At 45.8% G+C, this 27,675-nt stretch overlaps 1 protein-coding gene across 1 annotated transcript; it reads left to right on the top strand.

The window, feature by feature from the left end:
• On the top strand, positions 1 to 26,530 carry HEXA (hexosaminidase subunit alpha). Its single transcript, XM_082735742.1, has 14 exons — positions 1 to 336; positions 16,414 to 16,506; positions 17,419 to 17,484; positions 19,095 to 19,141; positions 19,652 to 19,762; positions 20,673 to 20,774; positions 21,220 to 21,352; positions 21,980 to 22,160; positions 23,123 to 23,209; positions 23,475 to 23,547; positions 24,281 to 24,464; positions 24,670 to 24,760; positions 25,163 to 25,267; positions 26,288 to 26,530. Exons 1-14 carry the CDS (start codon positions 84 to 86, stop codon positions 26,349 to 26,351), a joined length of 1,590 nt encoding a protein of 529 aa, XP_082591868.1. The 5' UTR covers positions 1 to 83; the 3' UTR covers positions 26,352 to 26,530.
• Positions 26,531 to 27,675: the final 1,145 nt, after the last annotated feature.

Here is a 27,675-nt window from a genome sequence, read left to right as displayed (position 1 = left end):
ACGCCGGTAGTCACGCGGGCGCCGCTCAGCTGACCGGGGGCTCACGTGGCCCCGCCGGCCGGGAGCGGCGAGACCGGCGGGCCATGGCGGGCTCGGGGCTCTGGTTTTCGCTGCTGCTGGCGGCAGTGCTCGCCGGCCGGGCCGCGGCCCTGTGGCCCTGGCCCCAGTACATCCAGACCTCCGAGTCCCACTACGCCATCTTCCCGCACAACTTCCAGTTCCAGTACCACGTCAGCTCGGCTGCGCAACCGGGCTGCTCGGTCCTCGACGAGGCCTTCCAACGCTACCGCGACATCCTCTTCAGCTCCCACTCTTGGCAACCTCCTGAACCCACAAGTGAGTCGGACCTGCCCCACCTCGTTCCTGGCTCCGAGAGAGCCTGCCCGGGGGCACCTCCCCAAACCTCCTGAGACGCCCTTCTTTTGGCTTCTGCCCTACCCTGTCGTCTAGTCTCAACCCTCTGGTCTCCACCTCCTCCTGCGCCTTTTCTCCAGCTGCCATCTCTGATTCCCCTCGTCTCGCCCCCAGCTCCATTCTTTGCTTCACTGAGCTGACTTCTGGAGCCAGGATTTCTCCGGAATCCTGCCCCCCACCACCCCGCCCCCGGGCTCTGTTTCACTGAGAATGCCTACTACAGGACTGCAGTTCAATAAGGATATCAAATTGCTGAAAATACTGTGCCAGGAGACATCGAAGGTGATCCCTCTGACCGTGTTCAAGTGTCTGAGGGTCCTAGAATGAGGCCAGAGATTGGCAAGATAAGACATTAGCGATGACTTGACCTGTGCAAAATTACATGAAAGTGCCTGACACATGGCATGTCCAGTAAATGTGAGAGAAATCGGAGAAGATTTTGAGCAGCCACGTAAGGTGGGGTCGTGGATATAACTGGCCAAGACTGAAAGAGTATTCCAGGGAGGAAGAAAGGCTTTTGAGCAGAGCCACCGTGGTTGAGCTCAAAGTGCTTTGAGGGGGTATGTGATGAGGATGGGGCCTGGGGAGTGGGAAGGAATGAGGTTGGGCAGAAGTGTGGGATTGAAGTAAAATCAGGAGTGCTTTGAATATTCGTTTCATCTAAAACAGCAGGGGTGAGCAGTTTTCTTTTCTTTTTTATTTTTTTTAAAGGTTTTATTTATTTATTTGACAGAGAGAGAGAGAGAGAATGACAAGTAGGTAGAGAGGCAGGCGGGGGGGGGGGGGAGCAGGCTCCCTGCTGAGCAGAGAGCCTGATGCAGGGCTTGATCCCAGGACCCTGAGATCATGATCTGAGCCAAAGGCAGAGGCTTAACCCACTGAGCCACCTAGGTGCCCCGGTGAGCAGTTTTCTTTAAGGCAGTTGCTGAAAATTGTGTTTGAGGATTATTTCATAGCAAATTGGTAGGAAAGATCGAGCAACACAAAGGAATAAAGTTCTACTTTCTGGGCTTAAAATTGAGAGGTTTTTTCCCACACTATTTTGGAATCTGGTTCCCTGCATATGATGTATAGGTTGTTGAGGGGGAAGCCGTATTTATGACTGGTCATATGGTAATATCATCTCGTACTGTGTTTCAGGTGTGATTAAGTTACTTTCACAAATGTTCTCATTTGATTTATAGAATTAAAGGCATTTCAGGGGCACCTGAGTGGCTCAGTGGGTTAAAGCCTCTACCTTTGGCTCAGGTCATGATCCCAGGGTCCTGGGATTCAGCCCCGAATCGGGCTCTTTGCTTAGCGTCCCCCCGCCCCCCCCCCGCCCCCCGCCTACTTGTGATCTCTGTCTGTCAAATAAATAAACTCTTTTTTTTTTTAAATGCATTTCATTAAACAGATGGTACTTAGAGCATGATAGATAATTTAGGGAAAGAAAAAGAGTCTCAGCATCAGGGTAGTTCTTAACTGGCAAGATCCATTAGGCCAGTTAAAAGGCCTGGATAAAAGGCCTGCTATTGTGTGTCACAGATCACATATTTCTATGAATCCTTTATGACAAGCAATGCCTTAGACAAGATTGGCACTCAGAATGTGTTTATTTTGGTACAGAAAAGTTAGGGCCTGGCTTGTGCAGAAAGGAAAAAAAGATCTGTCATCTAATTGGTATGTGCCTATTCCAGTGCTGGGTATTCTGGAGGTTACCAAAAAAAAGCACGCTCAAAAGTAGATGTAGGGCACCTAGATGCAGTTGGTTAAGTGTCTGACTCTTGGTTTTGGCTCAGGTAATGATCTCAGGATCCTAAGATCGAGCCCCACATTGGTCTCCACCTTCAGCGGCAAGTCTGCGTGAGATTCTCTTTCCCTCTCCATGCCCCTCCCATTTATGCTCTATCTCTCTTTCTCTCTCTAAAATGAATAAATAGGGGTGCCTGGGTGGCTCAGTGGGTTGGGGCCTCTGCCTTCGGCTCGGGTCATGATCTCAGGTCCTGGGATTGAGCCCCGAATTGGGCTCTCTGCTTGGCGGGCAGCCTGCTTCCTCCTCTCTCTTTGCCTGCCTCTCTGCCTGCTTGCGATCTCTCTCTCTGTCGAATAAATAAATAAAATCTTTTAAATAAATAAATAAATCTTAAAAAAAAAAAGCAGGCTCAAGGTTGAAGTCCAGTTGAAGAAGTATGAAGCAAAAGGACACAACGTGTTATAAGATGCTTAAAAGATAATTAGAATGTTTGTTACTATGGTATAAATTAGGATAAGTCCTACAAATCTAAATTGTCATTACCTCCATTGCTATAGGTCTAGAGTGTAATGAAGAAAATAGAAATGGGGATGATATATGACAATGGTGTCCTAGTAAATTACCTAATGAAAGATTGAGAGACAGATAAAAAACCAAATAAGATGTTGATTTCAATTTGTTACCTTACTGCGAATCAGTTTCCTATATTTGAAGGTTCTTAACCCATTAAGAGAGATAATGAAAACTGGTTTGGATCAACATTACCAAAGACACAGAAGTAAGTTCCTTCTCTATCGTTCTTCCTATGTAGCCTTCCCTTTGGAACATTCATCTCCTGGAAGGCTTCCAGATGACTTGAGCTGTAATCCTCTTCCTGCAAAAACAAGGATGAATCCCTGGAGGGAAAAGCAATGTTAGCACACCCCAAACCAGACTGTATTTCTCTATGGGGCTGATTTTAGTAAAGAAAACAACATATGCAATTTAAATCTTAGCTTTGAACAGCTTTCCATCTTCTCCTTCCACATAACTTCTTTGTAGGTTCTGGGCCAATGTTCTTCTTAATATAGCACAACTTCTGCTTTTGATCTGAACCTGGGATTCAGTGGAATCCATAATTCCCTGAAAAACAAACCTTTTACTGAGGTGTGATTTGATTCTGAATTCACCTTCAAGGATTAGCTGTAGTCCACAATTGCTGAATGGTCTATGAAGGTGTTTAGTATTTGCTACCTGTCTTTGTCATTGAGAGGTGTTTCTGCCAACTGGAGGGTGTGTGTTGCATGTTGCATGTTGTTAAACCTGTTAAATGGAATTAGTTTAAGCTCTGGATACCTGAGTGAACCTAATTCTCTGTTTTGATTATTGAGCCACTTCTTGTTTATGAATCAAAGATCTGATCACTTGGGATAGCACCTCTCTAATGTTGCCCCAGATACTTTTCTGGGTGCCTGATGGAGTTGATAAAGCCCTAGTTTTTCAGGTAAAATGGATAAATCTGATTTTGCATTTGATTGAATTCTTTGCCTTTCTGAAACTAGTTGATTGAAGCCACAGTGGTTTTTAAAAGCCATAATAGTTTTTATTAAAGTTCACATCCGTGGGGCGCCTGGGTGACGCAAAGGGTTAAGCCTCTGCCTTCGGCTCGGGTCCTGATCTCAGGGTCTTGGGATCGAGGCACACATCGGGCTCTCTGCTCTGCAGGGAGCCTGCTTCCTCCTCTCTCTCTGCCTGCCTCTCTGCCTACTTGTGATCTCTGTCTGTCAAATAAATAAATAAAATCTTAAAAAAAAAAAAGTTCACGTCCAGTTGTGATAGTCACATGTCCCTATGAGTTGCTTAGGATGCCACTATCCCTGAATAGAATAACTCCTTTTATTTTAGAATGGAAGGAAGATTATTATATGAGTATCTGGCTCCTTCTGTAGCCATCATCAGTATTTGATTTGCTCATTCTCAGACATGAAACAAATGACTGATAAGTGGCACAGTTGATTACACTCTAAATCTCCTAAAATACCTCCTTTGACCATTCCTTCTATTACAATGCCTGGAACATAAGAGATACTTAATTATTTGTTGGATATATTAACTTAAAAGGTCTACTTTGTATAAAAGAAAGTCTCATGATTTTTGTCTATTTCTAAGAGCATCAAAAAGATGACTTGCAGGTTTCATTTAGAAATGATTGCCTTTCAGGCTTCAAATTTGGAATGTTTGTGAATTCCAGAGAAAGGAGGATCACTCTGTGCTGTGGTCCCAGCTCAAACTACTCTTATCTCATTACAAAATTGGAGATGCCTTGGGAGTGAATCTAGGGAATGTAGGAGGGAAACAGACAAGGTTGGGCAGCTGGCAGAGGAGATGGAGCAATCCTGATTAGTGCTGCACTCTAATTGCATAGTGGCTCTGTCCCCTTAACCTTTTTCATGACAAGGACAGGTTATTCCTGTGAAGACTTTATTGCCACTGAATTTATTGCTTGAAAGCAAAAAGGAAGAAAACCGCTGAGGAAGAATGTTTTGTAGTAGAATTACTTTTTTTGGTGAAAGGGGTGTGTGGGGAATGGAGGGATACATAAGGAGGAGAAATATATGAATTTGGAAGGAGATGGGTTGCATGATAGTTGAATAATTGGGCTCCATTTTGAATCCCAAGGCCTGAACTAGCTTGGCTTCTAATCCTCAACCAGCCTCTTTGCCCACAACCTTATTTTCTCTTTATCGTTAATACTTTCCCAGTAGCCGGGGATAGTACAGAGCCCAAGCAGCTCAGCTTGGTCAGGATGTATGTAAGTATCCCGGGCCTGATTTATGAAAAACTCAAGTCTTACTTTCTAGAGCTGTTGTCACTCCCCCTGCCTTAGATATTCTGCTTGAAAACCTAAACAGTAGAGGGCTCTGGGTCTAGAACAAGATTTATTTAGGAGTCAGCCAGAGAATGTTTATTAATCACTTGTTTAACTATGTGCCCTCAGGCTAATTTCCAAGTAGCTGCTGCTTTATTTTTTTTAATCTGTCTCCATTTCAAGCATTTCTGAAGATAACAGGGAGATAGGGATGACTGTCTTTACAATCTTTGAAGAAAGGAAGAAATAGGTGATTTTAAATTAAAGCAATAAAAATTAAGTCTGAGCCACAGAGCTGCCCTTCCTCCCGTCTCCTTCTGTCTCACTTCCTCATTTCCAAACAGAAGAGCGAAGCAAGGCATTGCAGGTTTTTTGCCAGTTGGTACTTGGTTTTTGTTTTTTAGTAGCACATGTGAGCTATTTTTTCTTACAGCTACAAGGTTTTTTGCTGGGGCACATTGTCAATTTCTTAGCCTCTTTGAGGCTTAAACCGAAATCCTTTTCCTGTGGATTACATTTACTGCCCAGCCAATACTACTTTCAGAAATTAAAGAGGTTACTTTAATATTTCTGCATCTTCCTAAATTTCCTCTGCTGTCACTGGAAATAATTGATAAGGAGAGAAACAATGTACATCAACAACAGGGTCAGCCAGTTGGATTAGGAGTTGTCGCCCACCTTTGTGGAGCCATTGGCAAGGAGGACAGTTGAAGAGAGGAGGTTGGATCTGTAGAGGTGATAAAGTTTTAAGTGTGAAGGGTTTTCTGTGATCTTCCTCAAGGTTTATAGATCTATAATGCATTGTAATAGAGAAATGGATTTGCTTTTCTTCTCAATTCCTGACTATAATGAATAAGACCCATTACTGTGTCACCTTCTCTCTTTCATTTCCTTTGCTTGTTTTAAGCTTTTGTTATTGCTTAAGCTTCCTTAGTGTTGCACTCAGCCCTGATCTCTAGCCGGTAGTGGTGTGCTGTTAATGTCCGCTTCTTGAAGGTGATTGGGCTTGGGTAAGGTGTAGAGCTCTTTCCTGTGGAAATGTATGCTCAGATGCAGGAAGTTTGGTTGCTTATCATCTTGGGTGTCAGTAGCCTCCCCTTCTTTTGCAAACCTTTGGGAGCAAGAAAGATGGCTTACCAGGTACACTGTGTCTTAGTGTAAAAGTTTAACTTTTGTCTTATTTAATCTTGTCCTGGTAGTAACTAGTACTAAGATCCCACATTAGTGGCTTTGGTCTTTAGTCTAGGTCCACAGCCCTAGTCGGAGGCAAATTTAGAGTTCTAAGCTCATATCCCTTTTATATGTTGGAGTCTCAGCCTATTTGCCATACAGGGTGTCATCACATAGTAGTAGAGCCTTCAGGCTCCTATGTGCAGCTCATGAAAAGCCTTCAGAGAAGCTGTTCCAATGGTGTGGTTATCCCACAAGGCACCCCAACTCTGGGCTCCTCCAGCCAAGTGGCAAAACTGACTTCTTAAGAGAAAGGAAGTAGAAGGTGGAAGGAAACTAGCATTTATTGAGTGTCTGGCACTTGCTGTATATTATGCCCTTTAATCTTTGTTTTTAAAGATTTTATTCATTTATTTGACAGCTTACAAGCAGGAAGAGAGGCAGGCAGTGCTAAGGGGGAAGCAGGCTCCCTGCTTAGCAGAGAGCCCAGCTATGGGGCTCGATCCCAGGACCCTGAGATCATGACCTGAACCGAAGGCAGAGGTTTAACCCACTGAGCCACCCAGGCGTCCCTGTGCCCTTTAATCTTTATAATAGCTCTATGAGGTTGGTGTTATCCCCATCCTTCAGAACTGAGAACTGCATAACATGTGCAGGGTTTCACAGCTAGTAGTTGTGGAGTAGAAATTCCAGTCAGATCTGTTTGTCTACAAAGATTTAGCTCTTTTCAACATGCAACCTTAGGGCAATCTACTACTCTTAAATATTTTCATCAAGCATTATACCAATTGATGTTTTGGAAAACTCCTGGCCTTTGGTAGGAGTAAGCCCTGATCACACTTGAGTGTTAATTGCCACAGATAGTACCTTGTAGCATCTAACTGCTTGATCATTAGCACTCAAGAATGTTTTGATTCTGGCCCATCATTATCAAATTCCAGTAGTGTTTCTGGCCAACTTCCTTCTTTCCGTCCATCCTCAGTACAAGTAGTATCTATTAGGCAACTATAATTTATCAGTAGCACTTCTCCAAGAATATTAATTGAACTGTCCTTGTCCTTCAGAGGTGGGAATACAGACATACAGTAAAGTATCAGTACAGTGATTGTTACTGATAAGTGTTGGTGTGAAGCAGAGGGCACGTTCTGAGAAGGCTTCCATAAAGAGCTGTCCAGTCATATTTCAAAGTAGGAGTTGGTGGAGATGCAGACAGTAATCCATATGGAAAGAACTGCATGTGGGAAAAGCCTTCAGGAAAGAAGCCTTCATGTCATGTATTTAAGAAACTCAGTGCCACTGTGGTTGAAGCACACAGATGTAGGGTGGTTCAGCAGGTTAGCTATATAGTACAGAAGCTTGCGAGAATGAGCTGGAACACCTCCAGGGGACGAGAAGGTCCAAAAGGTGACCATGGGAGGGTGTTAAGGTGTTGTTGGATAACTGCTAAGCTAGAATGTGGGTTAGTTCTTCCTCTTGGGTGTTGAAATCACCTAGGATCAAAGCCAACCTTGGAATGGAGAGGAAGACTGGGGACCAGGATCCAAAGTCTTGAGTAATAAAAATATGACCAGGATATTGTAGAGTGTTGGTGATAAGGAGAGGCTCGAGATTATACAATTAAATGTCATTAGCCACAGAAAAGAGGTGTTTGTTTGTTTGTTTTCACTTGATGGTAGAGGCTAGATATCCTAGAAGCAGCTGAAAAGGAGCTGTCTCTCAGAGCAAGTCATAGGGAAAATAATGTTCCTGGCGAGAGTCAGTTCTCAGTTGAGGAGGAAGTAGAAGAGACTGAGGATGTTGGTAGTTCAATAACAGGATTCCAGAGGCTTGTGGGGGTGGGTGATGTGTAGTCCAGGTGGCTTGGTGGAGTAGGAGAAACAACATTTATAGGAATGGGAGTGTGGGTCCAGAACAGAAATGAGCAGAGGCGTCAGTATACTGGGCAACATGACAAAAGATGATAGCAGTGTGACATGGTAGTCTCCTGACTATAAGATTGCCATGAAAATGAGCAAGCTTCATATACATGGGAGAATTTAATATATGGTAAAGGAAACATTTCTAATCAAAAGTGCAAAGTTGCTTAGTCAGTAAATATGTAGGGATGACTGGTTCTCCATTTGGGAGAAAATAGAATTAAATCTATGTCTCATATCAAACACAAAAGTAAATTCTAGGTGGTTTAAAGATCTAAAGATAAAGGCCATGCCATAAAACTATTAGAAGTATATATAAGGAACTGTTTATATGGTCCCAGAGGCAGAGGAGGCCTTTCTAAGCAAGCAGATAGAAGAAACCATGAAGGAAAAGATGAACAAATCTGACTACATAAAAGTCAAAGCAAGAGAACCATAAGGTTAAAAAAAATAAGGACAAAATGGGGGAATTATTTGCGGTCTTAAAATTGACAGGCTAGGGGTACCTGGGTAGCTCATTTGGTTAAGCATCTGCCTTTGACTCAGGTCCTGATCCCAGGGTCCTGGAATCGAGCCCTGCATCAGGCTTCCTGCTTCAATGGAGAGCCTGCTTCTCCCTCTCCCTCTGCCTGCCACTCTGCCTACTTGTGCTCTCTCTCTGTCAAATTAAAAACAAAAACAAAAACCAGTCAAAATCTAAAAAGAGCTCTGTAAATCAGTAAAAAAAAAATCTTTAAAAAGGTGCAAAGAGTATGGCCAGTAAAGGGGTGCCTGGGTGGCTCAGTCGGTTAAGTGCCCAATTCTTGATTTTGGCTCACATCATGATCTCATGGTCATGAGATTGAGCCCTGAGTTGGGCTCTATGCTGGGAGTTAAGCCTGCTTAAGATTTTCTTTCTCTGTGCTCCTCCTTACCCTGCTGGCTCCCTCTGTCTTTCAAAAACAAAATACATATGTGTGTGTGTGTCTGTGTGTGTATACACACACATATACGGCCAGTAAATGTGAAGTGATTTTCAAATTCAGTTATTACATTTAAAGTACGGATCAAAACAATGGTATATTTCTTTATCAAGCAAGCACAGATGAAAAAGAATTGAGACAGTCTAGTTTTGGAAGGATGTGGAGGAATGGGCTCATGTATGTTGGTTCAGATATAAATCAGTTTTGTACTTTTGTTCAAATATAACAATGTGGAAGAGTAATTTAGCAGTGTCAAAACCAAAATTTTCCTGTCTTTGTCCTAGCATTTCTACCTCTAGGGTTTTTCCTACAGAAATCTCTCAACCAATGCATATATATATATATACATACTACACACACACACACACACATATATAAAATGGTGACTAGAGCATTGCTTATAATATCAAAAACTTAGAAGCATTCTACAATGTCCACAAAGAGGAGAGAAACTAGGACTTTCCACTTTTTAAAGTATATTTCAAAAATGGAATTCTATTTAGGATTTATAAATAAAGATGTAGATCTATATATAGACATTAAAAGATCTGCAAATCATTTGGTAAGTGGGGAAAAAGTTGCAAACTATTACATATTAGGATCTCATTTTTGCTTTAAATCTCATTTTGCTTTAAAAACAAATCTGTGTATTTAGAAAAAAAAATTGAAAGACTGTGCAAAATGTTAACTTATCTTTTTGGGATCCAGAATCACTGGGAGGTGCTATCTCATGGTGGGAAGAAAGGAAAAGAACAGATTAAGTTTCAAAAGTAGGGGGAAATGAGAAAACTTTTAACTTTAGCATTTACAAAGAAAATGGAAGGGAGAACATTCAGGATTCATTCATGGGCTGGATAGATTGTATTTCTGAGTGGATATTAGTAGTGTCTAGAGGGTGAAAAGTCTTGGGACTTGTGGGAGGAGGCACTATGGTCCAGACTGAATTCAGCAGCACTGGGGGGGGCGGCCTCCAGGCTCGGGGGCAGCTGGGTTCTCAGACTCCTACTTAACAGGGATAAGAAGTTTTGACAGGAGTGGCCTTGCTTCTTCCCCTAGCCACAACAGTATACTTTTGCACTGACTGCTTCCCAGGCTTGGAGTATCTTTCCCTATTGGTAGCCTGGCAAACACCCATCTCGGGGTTCAAGGTTCTGCTCAGAGACCCTCTCCAAGGTGAAGCATCCCTTCCTTTCTCTGGGTAGCTATAGTATCCACCCCAGCCCTAATCACACTGCTTTGTAATTATTGTTTGTGTTTGTCTCTCCTACTGGACTATGAGCTCCTCAAGGGCAGGGACTGGACTTGTTTCTGTTTTGAACTGCCCCAGCACCTAGCACAGTTCCAGATGTACAGTAAATGTTAAGTTTATCCTAGCTAGAATGAAGAATGAGTGGTAAATGAATGATGTCTAGGGCTTTCATTAGACTGAATAAGGGGAGAGAGAGCCTGGATGTGACAGAGATAAAGGTGGGCGGGAGAGGGGAAAAATGTGAGCGTGGAGAATCGACAAGGCCTAGGAGAGTACCAGGACACAAAGGGGCAAGGTACACCTGAAAGAGCAGGGAGGTGCCTAGGCTGGGTTGACTTTTCTTGTGTCTACTCCAGAAGCCAAGCCAAATGCCACTTTATAACCAAAATGAGGGTTTTCTCCATGTCACTAAAATCCTCTGAATTAAACACATTGATATGATGGAAATATTTTGGTTCAGGGAGGAGCAGTTTGGGTGCAAGGAGAAGCTCTTGTGCCCTGAGGTAAAGACATAGTTTCTGGGTCCCCTGATGCAGGAATGAGCGCTCCCTTCCAGGGAGTAGAAACACCCGAATCTTTGGATTAATGGTTCTTCAGAGCAGTGTCTGAAAAGGCACTTTCTGTATGCCTGGGTGTCTTCTTACCATTCCCCATCCTAGTCCCAGGACTTAACAAATACTAGGTTTGGGCGTATAAAAGTTAATCTCTCCATTAACTACTTGCCATTTATGCCTAATTATCATGTAGCACAATCATTATGCATACATAGCATTAAATGTGCATTTTTTAATTCTAGCATCATTCATTTTTTCAGCAAACATTTATTGAATGACTACCGTGTGTCAGGCACTGGAAATACAAAGGCCCTGAGATTGGCCCCTGCTGTTGAGGAACTTACAGCCTCGGTGAGGAGATAGACAAATAAACAGCATATATTAAGATAAGTGTTACCAAAAAATGTATGTATACGTTGTTTCATGATCTCGTAGGAAGGTCTCTTAGGAAAGGGTGGGGGAGTGATAGAAAAGTCTTATAAAAGGAAGAATCAGAACCGTTTCATAATTAGGTGAGATTTGGAGGCAACGCAAAGTTTGCTTCCCTTGGAGGAAACAATATGTGTAAAGGAAAGTATGGAGAAAACGTGGCATTTTCAGGATTCTGTAAAGAGTTCATTGTGTTACCGTGAGAATTCCTGCTTAGGAGCAGAGAAAAGATCTCATATTAAAAGATCACAGAGAATGGTAGATTGAAATGGGATGTATATGGAGGCAGAGAGAACTGGGAGATTTTTTAGTCATTCAGGTGAGAAATTACGAGAGGATGATTTAAGGCATTGACTCATTGGGGGTGGGAAGGTGGTCAAGATTTTGAGATAACAAGGATTTTGTTATAACTGGACTTATTTGGGTCTTTCTTTTTTAGTGTTGTAATCTCAGTGCTTAACACGGGGCTTGACACATAGTGGACCATTGGTAAATATTATGGGTACATGAATTTTTAATCTACTCAGATGAGAGAAGAAAGAGGTTTCTGGTCTGGATAAATCAATAGATGGTACAGATCAAACAGAGAGAAGATCAGCCAGGAAGAGGAATGAAGAGTTAGTTGAACTTAGTATTTAAGATTTGAAGGGCTTTTAAGCTACCTGAGTGTTGTCCTATTAGCCTAGAATCCCAGAGGAAGAGTTGGCTTGGAAAGGTAGATTTGAGAATCATCAATCAACTGTGGGATAGATGACATCGTCCAAGGAGAGTAGAAAGGAAGAGAAAAAAAGAAGCCTGGAATCTTCGGAGAACACTAGCATGTAGGGGCTGGTGAAGGAAGGGGAGAATGAGGAAGCATATTCAAGGAGCTTGAAGGAAAACCAAGGGAGAGCCATGTCCCCTAAGCTAAGGGAGTTTAGTTTCATCAACATCAGGGATGTCTGATGCTGCCAAGAGGTCCCCTAAGAAGTGAGTGGCCACCAGAATATTACCTCTGGGACAGCAGAGAATTTTGTCTGTTTTGATCACTGCTGTGTCTCCAGCACTTAGAACAGCCTGGCACATAGTAAGCACTCAGTAAATAACTGTTGAATGAATGAATGAAGAATGAAGTGAAAAGGGTCCCTTGAGTTTAATTATAGAACCTCAGGACCTTGGTGAAGGCATCTGCAGATGAGTGGAGGAAAAAGAAGTCATGTTGTAGTGGACTAAGGAGTAGATAGGATGTCAGAAGTGGCTACCAGGAGAGGGCTGAGGTTGGCCAACTCCATGAGCACTTGTGTGCCAGGCACTGACTAAGCCCTTTACGTGTACTGACTCAATCTTCCCAGCAGTCCAGTAAGGTAGGTACTAATCACAATCCCCATTTTTCAGAAGGAAACCACAGCACAGAAGGAAAATCATTTGTCCAGGGCCCCATAGCTAGAAAGTGTTGGAACTAAGATTTGAATCCGGTTTTGTCTGGCTTTGGAGTGCAACACCTAGCTGCTTAGGCTGCATTTCCTCTGGAGTTTCTTTGGGACCAGAAGGCAAGGAAAAGTCTGTTGGAGATGACATGGAGTTGAAACCAGGAAGACTTGCAAATATTTGAATGCTGGTGGGAAAGAATCAGTAGAAAGAAATAATTTGAAGATTTGGGGGGAAATCTGGATCTCTCCTCAGACGAGATCCAGAGGACAGGTGAAAGGAAACCCTTTCCACCAGGATAGGAGGCACAGATAAAGACTAGACATGTGTTGCAGATGTTTCTGTATGGGAGGAGAGGGGAGGTAGAGATGGGTGGGAGTGCTCTTCTGATTGTCTGCTGAGAGGAAGGGCGGTGGTGATCGGGTTACAGACTTGAAGAAAGTGGCTCAAACTTGAAGTAACTGTTGCAGAGAAGAAAAGAAAGCAATGGTGGAGACGGAGATGTTCAGGTAGCACCAAGGGCCCGGCCAGGATGAGAGACCATGATATTACAGCAGCCCAGTTCTGCTGTCACATGATTTTCTCTCTTCCCTCCAGTAGGATGCAGTAGCCAGAGTCAGTGCACAGAAGGCAGACATTACTTGATCCACTGGGTACAGCAGCAGAAGAAAAGAACAGGTTGCTGGGAGTACTGGCTAGACTGTGTTTGAGGGGATGGATCAGCACACGTAGGCCAGCAGGAAGGGAAGTGAAAATAGGAGAGAACTGAGAATAGCAGAGTAATGGAAAGGTCACAGCACTGGCATCTGGAGAAAGTACAACAGCAGGACTGTGGTAGAAAAAGAGTTTCAGGTGTTCCATGTCCAGAGCTGGGCTGTCTTGGAGGCTAAATGATGCAGAAAGGAGAGGGGTGCCAAAGGTAACTAATTTTTTTGTTGTAAACACTTTGTACTGTTTGACTTTTTCCCCTAAATTTAGAAGGTGCAGACTTTTCAGTGAACCAGAGGAGAGGAGCAGGGGTATATGAAAGCACGGGATGAGGGAGCAGTAGAGTCAGGAAGTCATGGTCATGGACTGAGACCTTGGAGCATACTATCTGTGTGTGGAGTCACAGAGTAGAAACTCTGTGGAGGAGTAGCCAGAATGTGGTCCTACCTTGCCATTGTTTGCTGGGGAGAAAACAAGAGCCCCGAGACTCATTCAGTTTAGCAGCAGCAGAACCCAAACCACCCTTTCCTGATTGCCCAAGTCAGTGCTCTGTTTGCCATGGTTCTTTCTGAGCACTTGAGGTTTCAGAATTTCCTGTTGTGCCAGCTGGGCTCCTTGTGAGTGTGCCCAGGCTTCCCACACATCAGTCCTTCCCAGTGCAGAGCATGTGGTTGCGTGTAGAGGAAGGTGGCCTGTCCCCAGCCTCTTCCTGCTTGCTTCAGGGTAGCAACTTGGACGTGGAAAACCGCAGTGACGATACACTATTTACGTCCTTTTAAATGACCCAGTATCCCTCCTGTTTTGCTAGTTCCCACATTGCCACCTCCCCGAGACCGGCCCCCTCATGGCTCGTTTAAATAGCAGCCATGACTCTCTACCTGCTTTATCAGCCCCAACCCAAAATGAGTCATTGAGAATGCTTCCGGGAGACAGGGATTCTTCACCATAAGATTAGAGGTGGGGGATGGAGAGATGAGCCCTCACTTAGGGCCATTGTTCTAGGGGAAAAAGTCCTTTTGTTTTTATTTTCATCAGATCTTGTAAGGAGTCTACAGCCCTCCCCACGGAAAAGACTGGATTTAGAGGATGGAGTGCAGGTGTGTTTTGGAAAATAAAAATACACTAGCAGCAACAACAGAAGTTAGAGGTTTTTTATGTTCCAGGCAGTAGTTGCAGGCAGTCACCAGGCTGGCGTTTAGCAGCCTCTAAATGTTATAAGGACAGTGACTGTGGCTGTTGCACAGGGATAGTTGTGATTTTTTCTCAGTTTTGCAGGCTGAGGTCCAGGGAATTAACGCTGAAGCTCAGGACTTTGCTGTCTTTTGGATAGCTGCCTAGCTAGATACACAGATTAGCTCTCCACATTTGATATTGGGGCTCTGTGATATGTGGGATTGGAGTGGGGGCAAGAGATGAGGGCATAGTTTAAGGAGGAATATTCTTTTATAGTTTTCTTTGCTTCTGCCTCTCAGTTAAGTCTTCCTTGGTCTTGGGGGTTTGTAGAGGTGGCCTGTCTGCTTGGGGAGCTTGGGAGAGCCCTACAGATTCTGCTTTGAGGGAAGTCCCTGCCCTGACAGTCCGGTTGTTCTCTGTTGTTGGAGATGGGTTTTCAGGGTATAGAATGGAGTTGTGAGTTCGCCTGGCACAGAGTAGACTCAGGTTCTCTTCTCCCTGCAGGATTTAGGAAGGTATTAGTGTGGGATGCAGAGTATTTACAGGGAGGGGAAAGAATATGTTTTGTTCTTGATGATAGAAAAGGGCCCCTTATTGGCTTTCTTCTTGGTGAGCCGGAGAGCTGAGATGCAGCCCTGCAGTAGTGCTTGTGATGTTTGAGCAGGTTTTCTGGAAAAGGCTCAAGGCTTTTGCGCTACTTCTGCCCTAGAGATGGGTAACATTGGGGATCCAGTTTGATTGTGAATTCTCTCTCCCTGCCTTTCCCCAGGCCATCCTGTCCCTGACTCTAGTTCCACAGGAAGTCATGGTTGTGGTGCCAGTGTGGGTGCATGTAGTTCCAGAAAAGGATAGAAAGAAGGAGTTCATTGAGGTCAGGCTTGGGGCGGTACAATCAGAACCACACAAAGAGGAACCATTAGGAGGATGGGAAGGGATGGTGCATTAGTATTTTGGCTTTGGTTTTGGCTCTTTGGGCTTTGGGGGGGCATGGTGGGGTGCATCTGAAGAACTATGCTAGATGTTGGCTCATACTGGGTGGCTTTCCACTGTTGGGCAGACGTCTGCCTCAGAGAGAGAACCTGTTTGGGAAGAGGGAAGGAAGCAGGATAGGATGGTGGCCATGTACCTTTGCTGGGGCACCAGCTCGGTGATCCCAGGCCTCCTTTGCATAGGAGCTCCTCTGGTCATCTACTTCATCTGCTTGTATCAGCTCCTGGGATTTGACAACACTGGAATCCTTTCACTGGGAGCCCTCAAGAACAGTGCTGCTTCAGGCGACAGTCTGCAGTGAGAGGAGAGGTACACACATGGGAATGTAAAACTACTCCCTTCATCAAAAAAATGAGTTACAAAGACATGTTAAGACTAAACAGCGTGGTTATTCTGACATAATTGACATTCTGGTGTTGTATAAGCTTCCTGTCAGTATCTTTCCTTTCACCCGGTATTGCAGCTTGCAAGTCAGCAGCTAGTCTGCCCACCACGCTTTGAGTAGAAATGCTGTCAAGCTGCCTCTAGTTTAGGAGCAGTTGTCGAGGTAATGGAATCATGCTGACTGTACCACACTAGAAATACAGAGCCCTGGTTACAAAGAGCTGTTGCCAGGTCATTGACACATGCGTCAGGGCAGGTTCTTGGGGAGAGAGGGGAGCACAACCAAAATGAAAGAGTTGAACAGGTGATGAGGCAGTGCCTGTGCCAAGGGTAAATGCCCTCCCCACGCTTGCCTCTTCCCAAACAGCATGCAAACAGAAGGGCCTAGAGCTAGGGACCTTCCTGTAGGATCTTGGTTTTGCCTATTGCTTCTGGTGGCAGGTCAGCCACACTGAGTTTACCCTGTCCTTCCAGGAAAACAGCATGCACCAGAGAAGAATTCATTGATTATCCTTGTGGTCATTCCTGGATGTAACCAGCTTCCTTCTTTGGAGTCGGTGGAGAACTGTAAGTACCACCCTGTTCCCTGTTGTAGAGAGCAAGCACTTGTCTGGAGCTCTAACTCTACTTGGCCTGGCCTAAGTTCCTGATGCTAGGCCTGCAGCCCTCCAGGACTGTGGAGACTCCAGGTCATCAAGGGCTGAGAACCAAAGATGGTGAATTTTTCATATGCATTCTAACCAGTGTCTGAAGGTGGTGTGGAATGTCACAGTGGCTTTTCATGGAGTCCCACAGAACACTTGCCTTCTGCACTGTGTATAATTTTGTTGCCATTTTAGGAGCTTGTACAATCTGATGATTTTCTTTAAGAAACCCCACTCTGGGGAGAGAAGGAGTTTTGGGTCCTAATGTTTTTGGACATAATGACTGAAATAAAGTCAGGTCATTAGCCCTATGATGCCTCCCGTCCTCCAGCAGCATCTAGGAACTTCTCGGTCTCCAAAGTGAACGTACAAGTCTTGGCCTCCTCCTCACATTCTTGGATGAGGTACCTGAATGAAGCCTGGAGACAAAGGGAAAGGAGGGTGATTACGAGGCTTTGGGAACACCGTAACCTGGATACACCCTCCAAGCATCCCTGTCTGACGCCTCATACTTTCAGCTAAGGGCTGGTGGGAACTCGTGTTTCAGGAGGGGTGGACTAACCACGGGGCAAGTGGTACTTTTCTTCTCTAGCCTGACCCTCCTTGTGTATTATCTTCTAAGGCCTATAGAGCGTCTGGGAGACCACCCTCCCACTGTGGCCCAAGGCCTAGCTGGCCTGCAGCTACTCTGCTCTGGGGATGTTTCCTCTTTGAAAGGAAAAAAAAAAAATGTGACCTTACTCTTGTTTTTTAATACAAGGATTTACACAGGACATGGGATCTGTAATCTGAGAGTAGAAGTCCTTAACCAATGGAGTCATTTCTGTCATTTCAGACACCCTGACCATAAATGATGATCATTGTTTCCTCCTCTCTGAGACCGTCTGGGGAGCTCTCCGAGGTAACATAGGGGCTGAAGTGGGAAGGCTGACCTCAGTGGGTTGGGAAGATAAGATTGAGGGTCCAGCACATACTGGAGGCTTTCTTTATGGAGACCGTTTGGAGTGTTTCACCATCTACCTGAAGGGAGTGTTCTCCTTACAGCTCTCTCTAGAAGTTGACAGGTGTCAGCCCATGCGATAGTGGCAGCAGCTGTCCTGGGCAGGTGCTCTGGGCAAGCCATGAAAGACCCTGCAGGCTGATGCCCAGTGTGCCAGCAGGGAACAGGCTGCTTGGGGCTCTGCCACAAACACTGCCCATGAAGCTCTCATTAAACACATGTAATTGGAAAGTTTCTTCAAAAAGGAAAACTTGATCACAAGGAAAAGATAAATGTCAAAAAAAAAAAAAAAGAAGTAAATCATATAAGATACGTAGAACCGTAATATTCCAGGAGAAAATTGGGACTTTACTAGCTAACACATGATGGGCCTCTGCTCTTTCTCTTGGTTTACTGAAAAGGTATTTGGTCCTTAGATATAGACGTAGCCAAATACTTCTACTGCTTTTGCAAAGCCCCTGCTGGTGAATGAGGAGGGAAATTCTCACAGAATTTAAACCTTGTTTTGGTTCGTCTTTGTTCCCTTACCCCTTCTCTTCTCCTCTCCTGTGTTTTGGAGAAACTGGGAGCTGACTACCCTCTCTACTGTCTTATACCTTTTGTGCAGGTGCTGTGATTAGGCAGTTTGGGGCAGGGGGAAATCCGGAACTCCAGAATTCTGGGTGTCAGAATCAGAGTTGAAAGAACCCAAAACAATATAAGAGCAGTCTGCCTTGAAGTAGGTGCCAAGTGACCCCTAAGACCTCAGATTCTTTCATGCTGAAATTTTGGGACTCTGGAAATCCTTCTTCTGGGTTGTCAGAAGAGGGGCTCCAGCTGTCGAGAACATATAACACTCTGCACTCAGCATGCCTGCCTTTGCCAGAATCTAGGAGTTTGTGTCCAGGGGACTGGGGCAGTCCTTCTGGGGCAGCTGCTTCCTGTCTTATCTCAGCTCCCTATAGCTAGTTCTCTTCTCAAGAGGAAAGGTAGATGGTTCTTTGTCTTCTAGGTCCAGCTGTGAACCCAGGCTCCTTAGAAACTTAAGCTTGATTACTTTTTCACAGTTCAGTCTGGGATAATAGAAGGGGCAGAAGATTGAGGACCCCTTTGTCTCAGCTCCTTTAGCTCTTGATCTGTATTAATTTGGAAAGCCTGAACCCATGTGAGCTGGCTTGTCCCTGCATCTGTACTCATAAGCAGACATCTTGGCCTCTCTTAAGACTCTTGTCAGTTCAAGGCTTAGGAAATATGGATAAGAGGTATGTGGATTTTGAGGGTTAGTGTGTTCCTAGGAGAGGCACTAAAGCCCCTTACACTGCCACCTCCCAAAATCAAATGCAGAGTAAAAACAGATACTGGCTTTCTAGTATCCCCTTTGCATCTGTGTTGAGACTCATCAAGCCCATACTATATATCCACTTTTACCATATGCCCAAGCATCCTCCTCTGTCACGTTGGGATCCTTCCAGATGGGTGCATCCTTTTCCCATATCCTTAAGTCTTTACTTTGCCTCTCTACTTCCCCATAGGTCTGGAGACTTTTAGCCAGCTTGTTTGGAGATCTCCTGAGGGCACGGTGAGTGGGAGCCCCCCGAAATGGTTCCTTTTTATATCTCTGGGGATTTGCTCCAAATGTTGAGAGTCCTGGAAATAACTTACTTTGTCTTAGAGTCCTGGAGGCTCAAGATGGCCCCAACAAGAATTAGAAGGAGACATGAGTGGAAACCAGTTTGGTAGATTCGGTCTCTTTGGAATCACTGTAATTTAGTTCTCTTGAGTCATTTTAATAATGACCTTGAGACTACACTGCTTTAAAGAAAATAAACAGATTAACAGTGAAAATCTAGAATGTGTAGGCTGAGTGGTATGTGGGACGGCTATACCTGGCTAGCATGGGACCGTTACCCTCTGATAGGTGCCTGTTTGCATTCGCTGAGGTTAATATATGGGACATTTGGGAGATAGTTGCTATGCAGAACAGTCATAGAGTGACTTTTGAAGGATCAGGGGACTTTTCTTTTTTCCCCTCTATCCCCATGGTGAGTTCCCTTCAAATCCTGATATGTTGATTGTTTGGTCCACGCAGTTCTTTATCAACAAAACCGAGATTGAAGACTTTCCCCGCTTCCCTCACCGGGGCTTGTTGTTGGATACGTCTCGCCATTACCTGCCACTGACTAGCATCCTGGACACACTGGTACCCAGGCCTTAAGGCCATCTTTGCCCTTAGTGTTCTGGGGTGATGGGGCAAGGGGCAGACCAGTTGCCATATTCCTAAAGAGTTGCAAAGGGAATGTATGTAACTTTAAGAGTTCCTAGGGAAAATGGAAAAGACCCACTCTAAGACAAAAAATAGAAAAAAAAGGAGTGATTTAAATCTATCCCACTGGCTACCCTGGACCAATGTCCAGGTTATCTCCAGGAATGCAGAAGCTAGTTTGGGGAATTCGCTTCTTTGATCGAGCCAAGCTTATTTTAGTTTAGTTATGGACAAGGGCATAGGAAAGAGATGTTCAGAAGCCATAGCTCAGGATGTTCCTAACTATCTTAAGTTTGATGGGCAATCTTATCCTACAGTTGCTGATCCAACTCACGTGTCCACCTTTTCCCTTGTTCCTCTGGTGGAACCAAAGGAGGAGACACATCCATCAGTCTTGGCTTCTGAGATTTCTGGGTTATGGGGCTACTAAATTCACCAATCGACTTCACAGTTTGGATAAATTTTAGTCAGACAACCCAGAACAAAAGGCAGGAAGACATACTAGTCTTCAGGACATGGTGGTGCTTTTGGAAAACCACAGTACCACATAGTTGCAGCTGTCCTCTCAGTGTGGCTAAAACTCATCTCAAAAAGAGGAGGTAATGCCTCTGTCCGGTATCTTCGGATGTGCTCTGGGAGAATAAGAAATGTGCTAGGTCTTCCCTCTATAGCCAGGCGTTCTCTGAAGGGAAGATTTGATAGACCCTGTAAGCATTTATCAGGAAGCCGGTGCAGATTGAGGCTGTTGGGGTACGTGGAGCAGCCTGCCAGTCTGCCTGCCATCCCAAGTTTGAGGCTGAAACCGGAGAAGCTGTGATGGGTTCACAGTGTGTGCTGTGATCTACAGGACGTCATGGCGTACAATAAATTGAACGTGTTCCACTGGCATCTGGTCGATGACTCTTCTTTCCCATATGACAGCTTCACTTTTCCAGAGCTCACCAGAAAGGTATGTCTCGATTTCTCTAAGAACAAATTTGTGGGTCGATGTCTGAGCCTGGCTGTGGCCCTGCCGGCAAGGACACTGGCTCTCATCCTCACAGCCAGTTGGAGGGACACACTGACTTAGGGGAAGGGCACCGGATTTGGAACGGGAGACCTAAGTTTGAGTCCAAACTTTGCCATTAATTTAGTCTGACAGATAATCTCTCCTGGTCTCATTTTGTCTTTGTTTATATTCTGCTACCTGCCTACCTTGTTGTCTCACTGGCATTATGAAAGGAATAGATGTGCTGGCTTACTGGAAACTATGATAAAGATCCTTGGAGATAGTCCCTGATACCAAGAGCGGAGGGTAGATTTCCTGATACGCAGGGAGTCGTGGAGGCATTCTGAGTATCTTCTCTGCTAGTCTTCAGGAAATGACATTGTTAAGGGTGTCTTGTGCCTTTCAGGGGTCCTACAATCCTGCCACCCATATCTACACAGCACAGGATGTGAAGGAGGTGATTGAATATGCACGCCTTCGGGGTATCCGTGTGTTGGCAGAGTTTGACACCCCTGGCCACACTCAGTCCTGGGGACCAGGTAAGAATAAAGTTAGATAGAAAGAGTCTGCTGATCTTCCTCATTGGGGCTTCAGGGCTTCGACTCATGGATGCGGTATGACCCAGCCTTGGTCCCTGGAAGAATGTTTTCCATCAACTCCTTCCACTGGGAATTTAGATAGGCAGAACTTACTTTGGACAAAGGAGGCCACTGCTTAGTATTAAGCTACAGGCACATTCTTCTCAGATGGTCTTGCCTTAATGACGTTCTTGCACACTGTGCCCTAGAGTGGAAGAAAGGTCTTGCCATTTGGCTGGATCAGGCAGTCTCTCTCTAAAGGCAGTGTGAGGAGAGCAGCCTTTGGGAACAAAGGTGACCCCCTGCTGGAAGCAGGTGGCAAGGGAAAGGGTGTGTGTGTGTTGATAGCTGTCTGGCGATAACCCAGTCCCTGTACCTGATTGTGGATATATTTTTCTTTCTTTGACTATGTCTAAAAGCTCATGATCACCAGCATTTTTGAGTACCAGATGGTCCCCATCTATGTACATGTAATGTATATGAACATGATTATCTTACTTTGTGCAACTTAATGTCTTTAAGTATATGACTGTGTGGGGGTCTCTGTATTTGTGACACTTGTGTGGGATTGATTCTCTGTTGGCTTAGGTGTCCCTGGATTACTGACTCCTTGCTACTCTGGTTCTCATCCCTCTGGCACCTTTGGACCAGTGAATCCCATTCTCAACAGTACCTATGAATTCATGAGCACATTTTTCTTGGAGGTCAGCTCTGTCTTCCCGGATTTTTATCTTCACCTTGGAGGAGATGAGGTTGATTTCACCTGCTGGTATGATCCCTTTGATCTTCCCATCCCTGCCTGATGAACTGCTCACTCAGAATAGAGGTTAGCTCCCAAGAGGCTACCTATCTTATGTGCTCCTCAGGGGCTAACCTCTGAGAACAATCTGTCTTAGTCCAGATGGCCCAGGTCTTGGGCCTTTCCTCTTTCCACCTACATAGAGGCCCTCCTGGATTTTGGCAAGGCTGTGAATGTGAAACTGTTCCTTTCTCCTGTCATATCCTTGATAGACTTATGGAAGAACCAGGTTTGGGACCAAAATTGTCTTGGGAAAGTCCTGGAAGAAAGAAAAATAATCCCCACCTTTGTAAAAGAGTCTGGTTGAAAAGTCCAGACACAGATGAATTTGAGACTAACATATGAAAGTGTCCAGTCAATGAGGGTCCAAACCCACATATCTGCTTTGCTCAGAAGAGGTTGATGGGCTTCTCTAAGAAGTGGACACTAGAGCTGAATCTGGGGAAACAGGCTTTTCTGAGAAGTGGAGAGGGGGAAACATTTCAGGAAGAAACGTGAGCAAAATGTAAACGTTCTTGGGGGAGGGAGCCACAGCAGGAAACAGCAATACCTATATCCGGCTGAAATAAAGAATACATGAGAGCGGAAGAGTTGAATATGCCTGAGTTGGGGGTTAAACAGGGAAGCCAGAATCCAGTGTGCCAGAGCCTTAGAGCCAAATACAGTAGACCAGACAGGTTCATATATGTTCTTGTTGAGAGTTTAAACTGAAAGCTCTTGGGGTCCAGACTCATGCTTTCTCAGCCTGTGTCAGTGGCCCCATTCACATGGCTTTGTTCCCCCACACCTGCCATATTTGGGGCCTCTGAGATCTGAAGTTGAATGGTTTTTCAAGTGAAAAAAGAAATCATGGGAGGCCAGGTGACTAATCCCTAAGCTTTGGGCTTTGAGGATGTCGAAAGAATTAATCTTCATTTTCTCTTGGGATTCAGGAAGTCCAACCCGGATATCCAGGCCTTTATGAAGAAGCAAGGCTTTGGTAATGACTTCAAGCAGCTGGAGTCCTTCTACATCCAGACGTGAGGAAGGAAAGAGGGTGGGCAGGGTTTCTTGGGGTTACCTCCTATGCAGTCCTTCCTTTCCATACCAGGCCCAGGCCCTGCTTTACTGGGCCCTTGAAGGGGTATTTTGTCCTATCTTTTAAGCTTTGGAGTAGTCAGTTCCCAACTGGGAAAGATACTGCTCAATCATGAATGATCCCCTAGGCAGCCTCCACCCCCAGAGCATTGGCACCAACAGCCTAGAACCTATTTGAGCTGAGCAGACCCTTTCTTTACTCTCCAGGCTGCTGAACATCGTCTCTGCCTATGGCAAGGGCTATGTGGTGTGGCAGGAGGTGTTTGATAATAATGTAAAGGTGAGCCAGGGGCAGAGAGAGAAGGAGCCACCTGCAGTGCTTCCCTCTGGTCTCTGAGCCCTTCTCTGCCTCTGCACAGACTGGTCCTCCCTGGGTTTGCATTAGGCTTTAATATTCAGAGCACTGCGGGGCCATCTCTCCTTTCCCCTCCAGAAAGGTCACAGAGGTCTAAGCACTGGGAGAGTGTCAGAACATCTGTCTCTCTTCCATCACCACAAGCTATTCAAGAGTTATTTCTGCTGCCTGCTACTCAGGATTCCTGAGACTGGCATGCTGGGTTGATCTTCCTCTCTGACCATAGACTCGGGGTCCTCCAGGTTTGGGAGCAGGGCTACTTTCTCCTTCATTGTTGATCAGTTAGGTCCCAGTCTCTTGCCAAATGCAGGGGCTCTGCAGGAACTTTGACTCATCCTCAGAAACATCTGGAGATTCTTGGACAGGGAACCTCTTGATGAGTCTCCTGTGCTACTGCTTGTCTGCCTTAGCTCACACCCAGTATTACTGTCTCAGTCCCGACAGGAAGGCTGCAGAAGGACTGGGGGTGGAGGCAGCAGGGAGGACTCCTAGGGCCTACAGGGTCCCCTGCACTGGGTTAGAAACCTAGGGGTTAGGAGTCACAGAGAAATACTTAGCTGCTTGAGAGCACAGTGGGCACATATCCCTTGGCCTGGGTTGTTTGCATAGCATATAGGCCAGAAATCTTCTCAGCCATGTGCTATTAATTTTGTGACAGGTTCGGCCAGATACAGTCATTCAGGTATGGCGAGAAGAGACACCAGTACATTATATGAAGGAGATGGAGCTCATCACCAAAGCTGGCTTCCGCGCCCTGCTCTCTGCCCCCTGGTACCTGAATCACATAACTTATGGCCCAGACTGGAGTGAGATCTACATGGTGGACCCCTTGGAATTTAAAGGTGAAAGCAGGGAGCTCTCCTGGCTGACCAGAGGAGGCTGGGCTGGTGCACAGAGTGGGAGACAGGAGGGTCTGGGCTCGACCTTTCAGGTTAGTTGAGCTATGACCTATCTGAAGAGAGGGCTACTTTAGGAAAGTGTTTGAGGGGAAACCCTAGGGTTACCCCCCACCCCACCAGCAGCCTGTTGTTCCTTGTTTTCCCTTAGGTAGCCCTCAGCAAAAGGCTCTAGTGATTGGCGGAGAGGCCTGTATGTGGGGAGAGTATGTGGACAGCACAAATCTGGCCCCCAGACTCTGGTAAGGGTTTCCTGAGGACATGGGTGGTTGGGCTTGTGGGCACGGGTTCTCCCTGAGAGACTCACTCTTGTCCAGTCACCCGCAGACAAGTCCTTCCTCCCCAGCCTGAGAGAGAAGGAGCTGTAATTTTGAGAACACCTGCTGCTGCTGTCAGTAACAGTTCACGATGTGTTTACAACTTACTCTGGTTCCATATCTTTGGGAGAGGAGGAGAGTGGGACCGTGAGGCCCATCTTAATGAAGATGGAGCTGGTCCCTACAAGTCGCTAGGAGCCCCCCGGCCAGGTTGTCACTCTGAATAACCTTGGCCCCGAGTCCAGGGTGCCTGAATAAGAAGCAGCAGCCTGTGAGTGTCCGGCTTCTTTGAAGAAAGCCAACCTGCGGCGTGACCCTTCCCACTAGGCCCAGAGGAGGGGCTGTTGCCGAGAGACTGTGGAGCAATGAGTTGGTGACTAGCCTGGACTTCGCCTTTAAACGTTTGACGCGATTCCGCTGTGAGCTATTAAGGTAAGCAAGTAGGCCGTGTTGGGGCCTTCCCACAGTGGGTGGGCAGATGGGAGACCTACAGGGAAAATAATAGCTAGTGCTTACAGAGGTTTACTTTGTGGCAGTTACTGCCCTTTATAGGCATTATTTTTTTGAATCTTAACCATAACTCTGGAAGGTAGGCAGTTTTACCCTCCCTTTAGAGATAGGCAGCTGAGGCACAGAGAAGTTAATGTAAAGCCCCAAGTCACTCAAAACCAGAATTTGATCCAAGCCAACTTCAGAGTCTCTGCTCTTAGCCATGGCCATGCCTTTATGGGCTCTGATGACAGCTGTGCTGCTGTTTGGGATGGACCTGTCTCAGATGGTCATTTCCCTGATGTATTCATTGACTAAGTCTTGAGGACCTGAAGGACTCAGCCTGGTACAGGGCTGAGAGCCAGCCATGGCAAGGTCTAGGCCTCAACTGTGTGTGATTCACTGGGCAACTTTGAGCTAGTTCTTTACCATTTCTAAGTACATAGCTCATTTGAATAATAGGCCATGCCCGGGGATCCGCTATAGAGATTGGTCACATCCCGGAACTTGGGAGGCTAAACAGGATTTCATGGCCACACCCTGTGCATGAACAGGACAGCACAGTGGTCCCCCACCACCACTGCATTTGTAGCATTTGAGCCATTAAAGTGGGGTTCAGGGAGCCAAGAGCACTAGGCACCCCTTAGGCATCAGCTCTTTTCTAAAGGAACTGCATTACTTGGGACTCAAGTACAAAGACAGGCAGGATATAAATAGGTGTCCCCACCGCAAATTCCTGGATGTCCTTGTATCAGAATCACCTGTTCAGAATGCAGATTCTTGCCAACATGTGAGCCCAGGCCAAGTAGGAATCTCTGGAAATAAGATCCCTGAGTAATTCTTGTATACAGGGGCAGTTCGAGGTGTGCTGAAATAGGGGAAGGGGAGACTGTTGGTTGTGGTAGAGATGTTGTAGGGCCTTGGACTGACCCCATCTGAGTGTTTCTTCATGTCCTCTTGCAGGCGAGGTGTCCAAGCCCAGCCCCTCAATGTAGGCTACTGTGAACAGGAGTTTGAACAGACCTGAGCAAGCAGCCTGAGGCACTGAGGAGGGTGCTGGCCCTGGGAGAGTGGGAGTGGGGCCAGGCTTCCACTGCATCCCGGCCGGGGGACGGAGCCCCTTGCCCACGTGCCCCTGTGCATGGAGAGAAGGGGGCCAGTGTTGGCACTAGCATCTAATAAAGAGTGATGTGGCATTTTCCATAATGAACATGGATTGCTTGTGTAAGAGAAATGTGACTGGCCCTGGGGTAGGGAGCTGCCTGCACTGTCCTTCTGCTCCCGAGAGCAATAGGGTGCAGCCGCCCAGCCAGGCTGCTCACAGGCTGGGCAGCCAGTGTCTGCCCCTGGGGGAATCTTGTCAGTTGACTGCTGGGAATGAAACCCTGCGCAGCCTCCCCCACCCCCAACATGTGGTCTAAACACATACCCTCATGCTCAGTCTGCTCTCTTCCTTCCAAGTGCAGAGGTCACATAGACCTCTGAGGCTTCTGTGTATGGAAGAAGGCACTGTAGTAGCTCCAGGAAGTTCCGGGGAGCGGCAAGGGCTCCAGACTCACCCTAGTTACAGAGCAGCCATCCCCGGTGCATACTCACACACTTCCTTCCCCTAGAGCTTTTCTGCTTTGGGTTTCTCCTTAGTTCAGTTTCGTACAACGATTATTTTAACCCACTGAGCCACCCAGGCACCCCGTCGTACAATGATTATTTTAATAATATTGAACATATATTGTGGTCTTGACCCTGTGGTAGGTGTTGCATTTGAAGGATTTGGTCCCTAGAGGTCCTGGTCCACTTCCCAGTATGTCAGCAGCTTCCACCCACCTCCTCCCATCTATTTGCAGCCCAATAGCATATTCTCAAAGAATTGATGGCACAGCTGAAGCCATAAGAAGAGAACCCCTGAGGGCCAGGAGGTGGTCATGTGTTTCCGGAAGAGAGTCTTTGCACATGTGACCAGTTTTGCATAGGAAGAAATGGCTCCCTGTTGGGCCAGACTGCCCCTTGGTGGTTTCGTGTTCAGCAGCAATGATGCAGTCCAGAGGCTGGGGCAATAGTAGACAGCAGCTGTTTTAGAAGGATTTCTTTGACCATTATTTAATTATTTTATCTGGCCCTGGGCTGAAAGGGCAGTGGAGAAGTCTCAGATGTTTCTTTCAGAAGGTTTCCAGTCTGATGGGTACAGAAACTTGGGGAAGAGAGGCTGAGAAGGCATCTGAGTAGAATCTGGTCCTTAAATGGCATCTTTCAGTTCCTTTATCACACTCCCTTGGGGACCTGGTTGGAGGTACACCAGCCTTGCCTTCTTGTGCCGTTTTTACAGGGACAAGGTGGGCATCTTCTATCTACAG

This window comes from Mustela nivalis, assembly GCF_964662115.1.
Source record: "Mustela nivalis genome assembly, chromosome: 6".
Classification (NCBI taxonomy): domain Eukaryota; kingdom Metazoa; phylum Chordata; class Mammalia; order Carnivora; family Mustelidae; genus Mustela; species Mustela nivalis.
The sequence above is the reverse complement of the archived record's forward strand: the minus strand, read 5'-3'. Positions and strand labels throughout refer to the sequence as shown.